Source organism: Danio rerio, chromosome 9, assembly GCF_052040795.2.
Source record: "Danio rerio strain M-AB ecotype USA chromosome 9, GRCz13ab, whole genome shotgun sequence".
Lineage (NCBI taxonomy): Eukaryota > Metazoa > Chordata > Actinopteri > Cypriniformes > Danionidae > Danio > Danio rerio.
In genome coordinates, this window is record NC_141029.1 from 46,255,657 (window position 1) to 46,272,154 (window position 16,498).

Sequence of the window (16,498 nt, forward strand, 5' to 3'; positions counted from 1 at the left end):
TATATTTATTTATATATATTTATTTATATATATATATATATATATATATATATATATATATATATATATATATAGACACAGACTGATGTCAGACTGTTAACTCACTTTTATCATCATTTGCATGAAAGTGCAATTATTTACAGAGTAATAACAAGTATTTTAATATAACGTTTTTAAAACTAGGGTGATGGTTAATATGAATAGAACAGATCCAAGAACTGTCCATCCCAGTCAAAACAGTCGATGTTTAGCGGGTCTCATGCTGTCATTAGCCAAAATATCTTGACAAACCACACTTAAAGGTCGTGGTTCATCAGCTGGTCCTGTCCACGTAAATCCTAAACTCAAATACTGATCGTCATATCGTCGTCTTTTGGGTTTAAGCCCTAAACTTGAAGGCTTTGAATCGGGGGGTCTCAGAAACAGACACAGGGCTCAACCTGTGCAGTGCACATGCCCTTTTTAGTCCTGGATAGAAAGTGCCCTTCCAAAATGATCAAAAGTGCCCCCGCGACGCGGCACACCCTCGGTCCCGCCCTTCAGTAGGCGCGCGACAACACCGCTCTTGAGCACGCGCGCGACAACACAGCTGATCAGAACGCGCACGACAGACTTGCCAAACAGAAGCGAATTCACAGCTATGGCCTTCTGGGTAAAAAAGGTTTTCTTATTTTTTGACGTATTATTTTTTTAGCTTTGTTTAATTAAAACGTTTGAATATAATAAAAAATACATATAATAATTAAACTTAATTATATTTTTATTATATATTTTTCCCGCGCCTCCCCTGACATGCTCTGGCACCCCCCAGGGGAGGCGCGCCTCACACTTTGAAAACCCCTGCAGTAGGTTAATTAGGTTAACTATCCATGTTAGAGTAATTAGGCAAATCATTGTATAATGATGGTTTGTTCTGTAGACAATTAAAAAAATGGCTCAGTTAAACATAGTTTGGGAAATATTTGAAAAAGAAATTTACAGGAGGGTGAATAATTGTGACTTCAACTGTATATACAGGCAGAACAAAATTATCAAATAAGTATTTATCAAATATATTTGTATAATGTCACTGAACTGAATAATGAACTGTTTTACATGCTGTCTAATATCTTGTAGAACCTAATAGCCTCCTTCTTTTCCTGTGTAACTAGTTTCAAATCTCTCTTATCATAATATAATTATATCATAAAACAATAAATAATAGGTGTAGCATCTGTTTTAATGGTATATTTGGCCACAATAAACAAAGGCTTAACCGTGTTATTAAGCAGCATGAAAGCAGTGAGTGTAAAACATGCTTACTGTTATATTGAAATTCAAACATTGACATTTAAATACATTGCCAATTTTGGTTATTTAGATAATAATATCTAGTAAGTATTAAGAAAAAAAAAAAAAAAAAACAGCCAGCATCAGGAAATAAATGTTAAGCACATTTTTCTGCAGCACAAATTAGATATTTTTTAAGGAGTCTTTCTCCTAACCAAAACAAATTGTCATTTAAAGAGCCCCTATTATACATTAAAAAGGGTAATATTTTGGTTTAAAGGGTCTCCAACAAGAGACTGATATGCACGCAAGGTCTAAAAACACTTTCATTTATTTCATTTGTTCCCAAACCCTTATTTTACCTTTTGTTAATGGGTACCCTTTAAAATAAAAAATGTGAAGATCTACAGTATATATTTATTCTTTTGTAAAACACCAACTGTATGTATGCAGATGTGCGTCTTCACAAATGTTGTTTTATCTGCAGTGTTTCAGAATTGCTGGACCTGTACGAGGAGGATCCAGAAGAGATCTTGTACAATCTTGGATTTGGGCGGGAAGAGCCAGACATTGCCTCTAAAATCCCTTCTCGTTTCTTCAACGCGTCGTCTAACGCTAAAGGCATCGACATTAAAGTTTACCTGGGAGCCCAGATTCAGCGCATGGAGATAGAGAACCCAAACTACGCTCTGACAAGTATGTTAAAATATTAAAAGATTACATCATAGTTTCATTTTGCATGACCATGGTGTGAAATAAAAACATTGTAGCCAGGCAACCGGACAACGCGTAAGTCAATATGAAGTCAGAAATGACTGTTGACTTTCTTAATGTCTTATTGTATGTAATTCACCGTGCATGTAATTGCAAATAATAGATGTTGGTCATAGAAATCTCTGCCTTCTGAAATTTCCTTATTGACTTGCATGCAAAACAGTATTCCTACTTACTCACCTGTTTCATATTTTATTTTTATTTTTATTTTGTTTTTTATTTAATTTTAATTTAATTTAATTCAATATTGTTTAATATAATTAAAAAATATTGTGTTGTGTTCTGTTTATTAAATTTAGTTCAGTTTTGTTTTGTTTTTTACTTTATTATATATATATATATATATATATATATATATATATATATATATATATATATATATATATATATATATATATATATATATATATATATAATAAAATAAAAAACAAAAAAATAAATAAATATATATAAAAATAAATATATATTGAATAATATATATATATATATATATATATATATTATTTAATATATATTTATTTTATTTAGTTTTATTTAGTTTAATTGAGTGTCTGTGTGTGTGTGTGTGTGTGTGTGTGTGTGTGTGTGTGTGTGTGTGTGTGTGTGTGTGTGTGTGTGTGTGTGTGTGTGTGTGTGTGTGTGTGTGTGTGTGTGTGTGTGTGTGTGTGTGTGTGTGTGTGTGTGTGTGTGTGTGTGTGTGTGTGTGTGTGTGTGTGTGTGTGTGTGTTATTTTGTTTTATTTTTATTTTTATATATTTTTTATTTTGTTTTATTTAAATTTTGTTTTGTTTTTATTTAAGTTTTTTTATTTTATAAATGTTTTATTTATATTTTATTTTAGTGCTGGTCAAAGATTAATCACATCCAAAATAAAAGTTTGTTTTGATGAAATATGTTTGTGTATTATACGATACACACACATACATAGACACAAAACCATACAAAACAGTTTTTTTACATATGTATTTAATTTTATATACAATTAGTATCATATACACGTGTATTTTATATATAAATATAAATAAACATTTTCTCCAATATATGCATTACACAGTTAAATTGTCAAAACAAACTTATTTTGGATGTGATTAATTGGGATAAAAAAATTCCCAGCACTAATTATATTATATTATATTATATTATATTATATTATATTATATTATATTATATTATATTATATTATATTATATTATATTATATATTTTTAATAATATTTTATTAAATTTTATTGATTTATTTGGAAATCATAAATTCACAAAACTATTTGGTTGTAGTATATAGATACTGTTTAATTAAAGGCATATTTCTGAAATGCATGTCATTTTAATGACTAATATATATGAAGAGTTCAGATGCAAAACCTGATCCAAAAAAAGATCCAAAAAAAGTGAAATTACTGAATCAAGACAGGAGCCTGAGAAAAATTTTTATTTTAATTTTAAAAGAAAATTTCAGCTGACAATTAGAGGTTTTTGCATCTGCACTCCACTTGAATTATTGGAATTGTATCAAATATCAGTATTGGTCTCGAGTACTTTTGGTATTGATGTAAATAGTTCAACTTTACAAGATCTTTTAAATCCCTCATAATGTAATAATTATGGAACGCTTAAAACGCTATTCACTTTTCTTCATTGGTTTTCAAAACCACTTTCTGGGCAATAGAGCTTTTGTTCAAAGTAGCAGCAGCCTCTGACATCTAAAGCTCAAATATATCTCAACAGACAATTTTTTTGCAGTGCAGCGGGGTAAATAAATCAACACTCATGCTTCATCACACTGCAATAAATTCTGATTAGCATAATAGAGATTCATTGGTTTGATTCAGGAGCATCATTGCATTTTACAATTGTAACACCTTATTACGTTCTGCAAAAAAATGTATGTAATTGCATTAATAATTAGTGATCTTGTTATAAGACAGAGCACTTTGGGAAGAGATACTCACTCTAGTCATTTTTAACCAATGTATGAAAGTGTGGAGAACAAACACAAAGACAACAAGGAAAGAGTTGAGGGAAGTTGTGGTGCTTAGAAAAGAAGTGTGTTTGACTTTCGACCACATTGCAGAACATTTATACCACAGGTTCAGGTTTCATTCTGAAAAACAAATAAATAAATTTAACTCTTTTCTACCTTTTGTTCAGTAAAAAGGTTGCATGAAACTAAAGGTTTTTCAGGGAATCGTCAATGGCACTTTATTTGTAGGAGTGCATCTTCACCCAATCGCTTAGCTGCTAAACAGTGTCCGATCAGCAAGGCTGTGTGCGCGAGGGCTGCTTAATAGAAGTAGAGCACAACGGAGCCATTGTCCTCAGTGGGCACGGCAATGAGAGGCAGCAGAGAGAGAGAGAGAGAAGCTGATTCTGCCATCCGCTCACATCAGGAAAGGGCCTGTGTGCCAGATCTGTGCCAGCTTGTGTATTGGCCTACATTTGCATAATTCTCACTGAGCCAGGACAAAGCAGCGGAACAGGAAGAACTTGGGTGAGGGTAGGGATGTGTGAAGTCTGTAATAATGCCTGTTTTTGTTGATGGCGAGTGCACTGCATTTGGACTCGGGGCTGTTGTTTTTTGCTGCTTGCTTTTAGTAAGTGTTTCCGCACCATTGCCTGGCTGACTAGCCAGATTCTGTGATTTTTGAGACGATGTTTTAGTGCAATTTGTGGTAACATCTTAGTTTAACAATTCACAGTAGTAACTACTAAGTGGGTCTCAGATTGTACAAGAAGCACTGCATTAAATTACATTTTCCCTGCCAAGTCTTTATAATATGAGCATTTATTTTACCCCAGCATATTCAATGGAGCTTCTGCGCTAACCTGCCAGTTCTAATAATAATAATAATTCCTTACATTTATATAGCGCTTTTCTGGGCACTCAAAGTGCTTTACACCATGGGGGGAATCTCCTTATCCACCACCAGTGTGCAGCATCCACCTGGATGATGCGACGGCAGCCATTTTGCACCAGACCGCACACCACAGAGAGAGAAGACAGTGTAATGAACACCATAACACACCACACACCAGCTGATTGGTGGAGAGGAGACAGAGATGAAGCCAATTGGAATATGGTGTATGGTTAGGAGGCCATGATGGACAGAGGCCTATGGGCAGATTTGGCCAGGATGTCGGGGTTAAACCCCTACTCTATTTTGAAGGACATCCTGGGATTTCTAACGACCACAGAGAGTCGGGACCTCGGTTTAACGTCTCATCCGAAAGACGGCGCTCACTGAGCAGTATAGCATCCCCGTCACTATACTGGGGCATTAGGACCCACACAGACCGCAGGTTGGGCGCCCCCCTGCTGGCCTCACTAAGACCACTTCTGGCAGCAACCTTGCTTTCCCATGTGGTCTCCCATCCAGGTACTGACCGGGCGCAGCCCTGCTTAGCTTCAGTGGTTGACCATTGGAGACTTGCAGAGAGCTAGCTGCCAGCAGTTCTGACAGGCGCATGCGAGTAAACAGCTCTGTCTCGTTTTACGCTTGAGCAACTAAATGAATGCTAAAATTTATTTAACTGAATGTATTTTAATGACATTACAACATCAATGCTGTGAAAGAACCGTATACAATGGAAAAAAGTTCACAATAACAGGTCACTGGAAGTTTATCAGTATGGGAAAAACACTAGCTCTGCAAAAATGGCAGTGCTGCTGGACACTTGCCCTCTCTATTTCAACTATTGGCGCTGCTGGTAATCCTGAGGACTTTAAACAGGTGAACAAAGCAGCACAGATATACGCAATGTGTCTGAATGGTAGCAAACTTAACCGATAAAAGACAAAGTCCACCATTCTCCAATTCTCATACAGCTCTCACGACAAATATGCTTGCTGCAAACCAACAGCTTTGCCCTGACAGCATCATGGGAAAAACATACAGCAAACTCTGTGGATCATGGAAACAAACACTTACGACTGTTCATGAACGGCTTAAAACTTTGTGCCATGCACGGGACGCACTCTCACAGCTTGGTAGAGCTGCTTTGCCTTCGGAAAGCACACTCTTTTATGAATAATTAAGAAGCAGGGTATTTTTATAGGATAAGAAAACTCTGCTATGAATAATAACGAGAAACTGACACATCATCACTGGATACAAATTATTTTTTTGCTTAGATTTTTTTGTCTTGTTTCTAGTCCAAATATCTAAAATTTCTTAAATCAAGAAGAATTTCCTAGACAAGCAAAACATGTTGTCTTGTTTTGAGAAATAATAAGCTAATATTAAGTGAGTTTTTCCTTAAAACAAGCAAAATAATCTGCCAATGGGGTAAGCAAATTAATCTTGTTTTTTCTTTTGGCGTAAGATTATTTTGCTTACCCCACTGGCAGATTATTTTGCTTGTTTTAAGGAAAAACTCACTTCATTTTGGCATATTATTTCTCAAAACAAGACAATATGTTTTGCTTGTCGAGCAAATTCTTCTTGATTTAGGAATTTTTAGATATTTGGACTAGAAACAAGACAAAAAATTGAAGCAAGGAAAGCATTTTTTGCAGTGTAGGCAGATGAGCACTGTCACTGATTTTAATCCCACTAAAAATATTTTAAACCAGAAAAAAATCAGCTAACAAAAGTTAAAAATTATCCAGTTTTCCCCACAATAAAAGCTGACAGGTGCTAACATTGTGCTAAATGATGCTCAACACACACAGATCTGTTAAAATCTCAAAATAGTACTCCAGGGTTTCTTGAACCTTTAATTTTTTTATGTTGAATCCACTTAAATTTGTAAAATCTATTAAGTTAGCTTAATTGATTTGTGTTTGCACAACATGAAGGAATTATGTGGAACCCAGCATTTTTTCAGTGATGAACCTGTTTATCCTGGAATGGCTGTAAGCGGTCATTTTGAGCGAGAAGTGTATGTTCCGAATGTTTATCGGTGCAGTAAGTCTTGTTGACTTTTCTAACGTAACTCCTGCTGGTTCCTCTGTAGAGTTTGTGATCCGCTTGTCTCCAAGAAGCTTGCTCTCTGTTCCTCTTGTGCTTTTCTGGCACTCGTCCTGCGACTCGTTCCTGAATGCTGACTCAGAGCGGCAGGCTGCAGTGCTGGAGATAAATGAAGACTATTGATTTCTGAGCAACACACGCATCGCTGGCTTGTTATCACTTGTTATCATTCCTCCGCATGCATGCAGTATTGTCAAATCCTTTTCCTTTATGTCTGCCATAACAAATGACGAGCTTGATGCTGATAAAAGTCAACACGCTTGGAGGGTTTAGTGCAGGATCTTGTTTTTGTAAATGGATGTGCGACGCATTAATATTATAAAGACGTTTTGTTTTCATAGACTACACACTTCGCTTACATAATAGCTCTCATGTGAGCAACAAATTAGTTTTGGCTGCTTTTAGTTGTAGTAACTGTTCAGGTGGTTTTCATAAAAGTCAGCATGACAGATTGAAAAGTTTTCTTGACTCAGAATTTTTAGTTTGAGACTTTAATCTGCTGTTTAAGTGAGTCAGTTCTGGCCATGATTCAGACTGATGATTCTTTTGAGTCAGTTCAAATTGCAGTAGTTTTTCAGATGTTTTTATATCGTATTAAAACACATTATATAATCATTCATTCATCATTTTTGCTTCGGCCAACTATTCAAACATATGTTTTACACAGCGGATGCCCTTCCAGAGGGAACCCAATACTAGGAAACACCTATACATACTCATTCACACACTCAAACTCTACAGCCAATTTAGTTTATTCAATTCACATATAGCGCATGTCTTTGGACTGTGAGGAAAACCCGGAGGAAACCCACAGGAACACAGGGAAAACAAGCAAACTTCACACAGAAATGCCAACTAGCCCAGCCGGGACGTGAACCAACGACCTTCTTGCTGTGAAGCGAAAGTGCTAACCACTGAGCCACCATTCCGTCCTATTGTATAAGCATAATTATTATCATTTATGTATATTGTATTTTAATTAACATATTTTTTTCCCAATTTTAAAAGTTATATTACAATCAAGTTTCATTGTGCATTTATAATAACATTTGTGTTAAAATATAAAAGTAAAATCATCAACATCAATAATTATAAGGTTTAGTGTATAATATATATATATATATATATATATATATATATATATATATATATATATATATATATATATATATATATATATTATGTAGATTATGCATGAAAGTTTAGTTATTTTATTATAAGATGATTTGTAATAGTTATTACAATTATTATTATTATTATTATTATTATTGTTGTTATTATTATTATTATTATTATTATTATTATTATTATTATTATTATTATTATGTATCTGTTATAACCAGTTATTTTTTTAACCTTTAAAATTAAAAGTATTTTATGTGAATTATACATGTATGGTTTTTTATGTTTTATTATCTTAAAACATACTTTGTGATAATTTTCTATCTTTCCCCATGGGGTTTCAAATATTTATGTTTTTTTTTTTTTTTTTTTAAACCTTTGCTTTGTTTTGTTTTTTGTCTGGTTTATACATGTATCTGTGCATGTAAATTTTACTCGTATGCTTTTTGTATGTAAAGTGCTTTGAGATGCTACTTTTAAAGGCACTATATAAAGTGGCTTATAATTATTATTATTGTTATTAATATTATTGAAATAAATGTATTTTACATATAATTTAATATTTTTTACATATGCATGTTTTTATATATATAGTTTTTACTAATTTATATGAATTATACTAAAAGTAAATTCATTTTTAATATATGTTAATATATAACTTGTTTGTAACATGTAAAAATTTGTTGTGGTTTTTTTGTATAGTTTTACTTTTTATTGAATTATGTATTCAAGTATTTATTACAAAAAAAACTATTGCCATAAGAAAGTGCAGTAAAACACTGTTATTATTTAAATATGTACATTTTAATACACTTTATAATGTACATTTAATCTTTATTAATATACACAAATATTTAATCATTTATTTATTAATATACATTTTAATATACATTTATTCTTTAATGTAAATATTTTTATTTATTAATGTACACAAATATTTTATTTATTTATAATACATATATAATATTTATTATTATTATTATTATTATTTGAACTGTTATTATTATTAGGATTATTTATTATTAGTGTACATTTTTAATGCATATTTATTTATTAATGTAAATTTATTTATGTACACAAATATTTTTTTATTTTTATTATTTATGTATAATAAATACAAATTATTTGGCCAAATAATCCATAAATTATGTTTAGTTATTACCACTCAATCATAAGTTCTAAATATCTCTCCTGTATCCCCCGCAGGTCGTTTCCGTCAGACCGAAGTCTTGGCTACAGTGGCGAACGTCCTCTCCGATATTTATTCCCACGTATCTGGAAAACCCACAGATAAAATCGGCAATGGTGACATGGAGACCAATGTGCCTAATCCGCTAAAAAAGAGAAGCTCTGCTGGAAACTTTGCTAAAATTCTCAAGCGCAACTTTACGAAGCAGAACCTGCTGGCCTCCATCTCGGATGGAGAAACCAAACAGCCTAACAATGAGAGCTCCAACATGCGGGACGTTCAGACGGATACAGACCACAAAACACAACAGAAGAGCTTAAAGAAAAAGGATTCATCTTTGGCGACCGTGACGGAGGAGGCTCAGCAGAATATCTCTGATGTTTCGATCAGCGCAGATTTTACGTTGACCAATGGCGAGTCCACAGACTTGCCTCTGCCTCCGGTCCTAGTGAGCATCAGTCAGGCGTCTGAAGAGAACGATACCTCTGAATTGAAGGTAAACGGGTGCCATGAGGCCATCACGTCCACCCCAGATAAAGAGCCGTCCGGCCTGCTGTCAAACCCACACATCATCCACTTGCTCGACCAGCCCAGAGACTCCTTTGAGATGGAGGAGGTACAGTTCACTTCACCAAAACTATCAACTTTGTTGTATCCATTTTTAATGTGACTTAATGTTATTATTATAATCAAATATGTGTTGTTCATTCAAAATAATATTGAGCAGTCATACTGATATTACAACTACTTGTACTGTCTTAATTTAATAAAATTTACTAATTATATTAATAATAAAAATAATAATTATTATTATTACAGTAATAATAACAATGATAATAATAATAATAATAACAACAACAACAACAATAATAATAGTAATTATTATTATTATTATTATAGTTATTATTATAGATATTATTATTATTTAATGTAACAATTAGTATGGTTTTATTGTACATCACAAATAATTATGTTGTATAATTATTAATATAGTTTTATTGTATACAAATATTATATATATATTTTTTATATTATTTGTATTGTAAATAAATGCACACTTTACATGATTTTTGTACTGATCCCTACTAAATACTTTTATTATTAGAATTATTGGTCCCACTTTGTATTAAGTGGCCTTAACTACTATGTTACATTAAAATAAAAATATAATGTACTTACTGTGTTGAAGATGTATTGCAAAATGCGTCTGGTGCTTTTGAGGTGTGATTAGGGTAATGGTAGGTTTAAGGATAGATTAATATGTAAGGTATCATTCTAAATGTAATTACAGATATAATTATTTTTAAGTATTTAATTAAGCATTCTGTAAGTACAGTCCAAAAACTTGTATTTACTCAATAAGTATATTATAAAAAATTATTAACTTCATTGCAAGTACATATTAGTAAAGGCCCCTTAATATAAAGTGGGACCGAATTGTATTATTACAGTCAAATGGTTATTGCTAATGCATAATATTGAGCATTCATACTGTATATTATATTATATTATATTATATTATATTATATTATATTATATTATATTATATTATATTATATTATTTGCATTTTACTAATTATATATTAATTATCTAATACTATTATATTTGTTACATATGGAGATTTCTATGAAATGGAGGAGGTTTTCTTTAGCATTCATTTCACCAAAACAATCCTCCCAGCATCTCCTTATCCGGTTCTCATGCTGACAGCCATCTCAACTTCTCCAGAATTGTATTTTTATTTTTCGTGTGTGTGTTTTGTTGTAAAAACAGCAGGGGTCGTGACATGAAAAGCTAAAAATAAGTAGGGAACATGGAGCGCCTGGAGGATGTTCTGGGATTATGGTTGAGCCTTTGAATCATGGCTACTGGTTCATAATGTTCAGCAGTGATACTCAGAGTATAGCCGGGTTTCCATCCTAACATGAAGCGAATATTTTCAAAGTTTGCAAAGAAAGAAAAAATCCCAAATTTTCCCACATTAACCACATTAGGTGTGTTTCTATCTGTGTTTTTATCTATCTGTGTTTTTAGAGTGGATGACTGTAGTATTGGTAACCTAGCAACAAACAATTAACAAGGCGAGCATAATGGAGACAACTGATTGGTTACATGGATGTAATGTTTGCTACATCAGAGTTTATTTGGCGAATGCATTTCCATCTCATATTATTTACATTGAATCCTTTTTTTTAAACAAGCCCAAAACCTTCTTAAGTGAGCGACAAAACATTATTACGAAATAAGGGTATTTAATTCAAATAAAGTCATTATCTCTCTCTCTTGTTTCTCGTGCAATACCTTAAAAATGTGCATTAATACCGGGTGATGGAAGCCCAGCTAGTGTCTATCATGAGATTATGTATGACTCAACAGCATGGCCTGGAAAACTTGCATTTAAAGATAAAGTTAGAGGTTTTCCACATATGAAATATTTCATTATAGCATTAATTAAACATTAAAATTTTAAATTTACCATAACAACGTAATAGTTTAATAGCCTGCAGTTCAAGTGAGCAGGTAAATGATCTGAGCCATTTCTGTTCATAACTCCAAGCAACAAAATAGTTGATAATAATAATAATTATGATAATTATTGTAATAAATATATTATTATTGTTGTTGTTGTTCTTGTTGTTAATAATAATGATAATAATAATAATATTACGTCTAATTATTAATATCTGTTTTTTATTGTATATAATCAATTTATATAATTATTTAATATATACAGATTTATATTATTACTATTATTTTATTTGTATATTGTATTTGTTCTGTTTTACAATAAAAAAAGCTATTAATAAATGTAATTATTACCTTATTAGGATCTGTATTTGTTATTATTATTATTATTATTATCATTATTGTTATATATGTTTATATGTAATAAATAAATCTTTATCATGTACAATAAAAACTGTTAATTATAAATATATATATATATATATATATATATATATATATATATATATATATATATATATATATATATATATATTAGTATAATTATTATTATTAGTATCCGTTTTATTATTATTGTTATTATTATTATTATTATTATCTGTATTATCTGTTTTATTAAAAATAATATTGATAATTACATTTAATTCTGTCGTTAACAGTCGTTTATTTATTTATTTATTTATTTATTTATTTATTTATTTATTTATTTGCTTATCTTTATATACTATTATCTTTTTCTTTTCTTTTTTTTTGCCAGAGCAGCTGCAGGAAACATCACTTCCTGGAAAAAGTTACTTATTCATTTATCTCCATTTATTATAGTTTTTGTTGTTGTTGTTGTTGTTTTTTTTTTACTATAGCAGCTGCAGGAAACATTGCATGTTTATTATTGACTGAAAATGCCCTAAAGCAAATTTTGCCAAATGATGTTGATATTTGAAAGAACCAAAAACAAACATTTCTATAATCCAACAATACCCCCCCCCCCCTCAGATAAATACATACGCTGCTATAGATCAGTTCAATTCAAGTTTATTTATAGCGCTTTTTACTTTAATTATTGTTTTAAAGCAGCTTTACAAAAGGTGCACATTGCTGCATTATAATCAAATTAAGTTGAAGTTACAATCAAATAAGTTATAATATACATATTTACATATATATAGGTGATGTCTATGTGTACATTTAATGGTGTATATGTGTACAATTACTAGACATGCCTCTTTACTGCTGATTGTCTGCAAGTGTGTTTTTCAAGTGTAACTTAGTTCATTTAAGTATAAATATAAATAATATTAAGTATTTAAATACTTCAGGGGACAATTCACCCAAAAATTTAAATTGTGTCATCATTTGTGCACCCTTTAGTTGTTCTAAATCTATCTTCTTTTTTCTGTTAAACATAAAAAGAGATATTTTAAAGAATGTTAAGTGCTGGCACCCATCGACTTTCATAGTATTTGTTTTCCCTACTATTGAAGTCGATGGGTGCCAGCACTCATCAGAAGCTCAACAGAAGACGAATCATAAAGGTATAAAACCACAAGAAGGAGAATACATGATGAGGTTGTTTTAATTTTGGAGTGAACTATCCCCTTTAAAGTCATAATTCTCCCGAAATGTCAAATTCAGCCTTCATTTGCACACCTTCATGTCATTCTAAAATGACTTTGAACTTTTATAGTTTCATACATTTAAATCAGTGGGGTCTAAAGTATTTTTCTTTAGTATTTCTATTTATAAGAGTTCTAAGAGTCCAATATTTTTCTTCTAAAACGACAGTTTTGCTCTCAGGCTCCTGTGTGTAGTTCAGTCATCTCGTATTTACTGTATAATAATATATTGTTTTTGTTGCCTTTAAAGTGAATAAACTGAATATTAATATAGGAGGCTGAGAACATTGCTCATTTTAGAACAATTCAGATGGCATTTAGAGGCTTTTCGATCTGAACTCTTCATATATTGATTGTGTGTGCGCGTGCAAATGTACATAATACCTTATGGGGACTTAAACCTGAGTGCAGACATGGAGACATGTCAATTTCGGTTTCCACAGGTAAACATGCTCATAAATCATACAGAATGAGGTATTTTGAAGATGTAAAAGTGCAGATTGTTTCTTATGAGGGTTGAGTTCAGAGGTAGGGTTACTCTAAGGGGATAAAATATGTACACTCTATACAGTAGAAACATCATTACTTTACTGTACGTGTATGAGAGTGCCCATTAGGATATAAGAACAAGTGTGTGTGTGTGTGTTCTGCAGATGACAGAAAGTCATGCAGGCTAAGTAAATGAGGACACTGTGTGATTTGGGTGAATTTAAATGTGAAATGCTGAAGCAGTAACATGCAAACCATTTATAACTCGACTGTCTATTGCTGCTCTGTTTGTTTGAGCATCCCGACATGGCTTGATAACTTCAACTCCACCAATGGTGTGAGTTTGGGGTGTGACCGTCTGTTTGTCCAAACACACTTTTCTTTTACCAGGTCATTTTAAACGGTAGCCCTTGGTCTGAATGCATTTTTCAACACAAGCAGCGTATCTGACGTATTTTAAACTCATGCAACCCTCACATGTGATCTTTCTGTTTTTGTTTTTGTTTGCAGTTGCAGAGTAATGAGGATGAAACTCTTCCTGGTCCAGGCGGCATGTCTCGATCTGACAGCGGTAAGTGTAAATCAAATGCTGTTATCAGTCACCACACCAGGAAACTCTTATTTGTGTCAAAGGCTGTATGAAAAGTGCTCAAAATAAATATGTTGTTATTGAGAACTCGAATGGGGCATGAATGCATTTGAAAACATACCGTAATAGCATATGAAGTTATGTGATTGGTCTAAATATTACATTTTGAACATCAACAATGCTTAAAATGGTTTTAAAAATGAAACTATACATGCAATTTGGAAGTAAGCTGACAAATATGATAATGAAAATAGCAGATTAGTTTGGCTATGGGGTTGTTTATACCGTCACAATCAGTCGAATTTGGATTGCTGTTTTAGTCAAAGTGTTTGATTTGAGTTAAGATAAGAATATTTTCGGACAAATTTCCTCCTGAGAAGGCAGCAACCGTGCAGATCAGATCAGGTTGTATTTCCCTAAGAAAAACACAGAGGAGAAGATGTGTTATTCAAACACGCATGACTGTGATGTGTTTCATCATGCTGTGTTTTGGCCCAGCCCTAAAATGCTGAAGCGTAGTTTAGGTGGAAGTGTGTATCAAGTCTGCCCTCATGTGGCTGAATTCAGGAGACATTCACTGCTCATGTAGAGCAGGTAGAGCAGGAATGGGAGAAGGTATTTTTGTTTGTACATTTTTTTTAAAAATAGATAATGCAAAATATTATATTTGACTAGTATTATCAAAGAAAATATAAGGGTTTCCCTATATAGTGAAAAGGGGTTTCACTATAATCATGATTGCAGACATACTTCACACAGATGTCTAATTGATGCATGTTTTCATCTGGATTTTGTTCTTGTTTGTTGATAAGCTACATATATGTACAGTCAACGGCCACTTTATTAGGTACACATTCCAACTGCTTGTTAACACAAATTTCTAATTGCATGGCAGCAACTCAATGCATTTAGGCATGTAAACATGGTCACGACGATCTGCTGCAGTTCAGACTGAGCATCAGAATGGGGAAGAAAGGTGATTTAAGTGACTCGATTTCTGCTGCGACATTCGGATTTTAGGGTCAGAATTTGGCGCCAATAACATGAAAGCATGGATCCATCCTGCCTTTTATCAATGGTTTAGGCTGGTGGTGGTGGTGTAAGGGTTTAAGGGATATTTTCTTGGCACACTTTGGGCCCATTAGTACTAATTGAGCACCATGTCAATGCCACAGCCTACCTGAGTATTGTTGCTGACCATGTCCATCACTTTTTGACCACAGTGTCATAAAACTTGAATCATCTCAGACTGGTTTCTTGAACATGACAATGAGCTCCTCCACAGTCACTAGAGTCAATCCAATAGAGCACCTTTGGGATGTGGTGAAACTGGAGATTTGTATCATGGATGTGAAGCTGAGAAATTTGCAGCAACTGTGTGAAGCTGTCATGTCAGTATGGACCAAATTCTCTGAGAAATATTTTTCAGTACTTTGTTGAATGTATGCCACGAAGGATTAAAGTAGTTCTGTAGCAAAAAAAGGTACTAGTTAGGTGTACCTAATAGTTAAACACTTATGGGAAAACAGAAAAACAGCTTGTGATTTCTTTTGCAATTTTAAACTTAATCTAAATGATGTGATGTAACTTTAAAACTCATAAGCATTCATTAGTTAAACTGTCCTGGGGTCTTTTACCGCTGGGAAATTAGTCCAAGGCACTCAGTTTTGGTGTTTATATGTTTCTCCCTGCAGAGCGGTTATTGAGGACAGCCAGCCAGCAGTCTGACAGCAGCGGGTTTGCTGAGGATCCATCCACAGACGGTTCGGGTAATCACCTGAAGGTACGCGAGTGTGGGCATAACCATCTGGACTTTTTGCAGTGCGTGAATATAAAGAGTCTAATCCTCCTTGGACCCAGCCAAAAAGAGTTTAGAATTCAGTGTGCACTGATTTCATAAAAATATGAAAGATTCAAAATTGATTAAATTATTTATAAGCATGATGAACAGTGTATTAACAGTATTTTTCAAATAATGTTATTTGATTATTATATATGTATATTTTCTTTTTTAATTTTT

At 32.6% G+C, this 16,498-nt stretch overlaps 1 protein-coding gene across 6 annotated transcripts in view; it reads left to right on the top strand.

Moving 5' to 3' along the window:
- The window catches only part of itprid2 (ITPR interacting domain containing 2), a 117,133-nt gene that overhangs the window by 78,539 nt on the left and 22,096 nt on the right, over positions 1-16,498 (top strand). For all 6 annotated transcript variants that reach the window (XM_087268381.1, XM_087268382.1, XM_087268383.1 and 3 more), the window contains 4 exons: positions 1,757-1,965; positions 9,338-9,936; positions 14,400-14,460; positions 16,173-16,261. In XM_087268381.1, the coding sequence (XP_087124507.1) occupies positions 1,757-1,965; positions 9,338-9,936; positions 14,400-14,460; positions 16,173-16,261 (958 nt within the window). The remainder of the gene's footprint in view (positions 1-1,756; positions 1,966-9,337; positions 9,937-14,399; positions 14,461-16,172; positions 16,262-16,498) is intronic.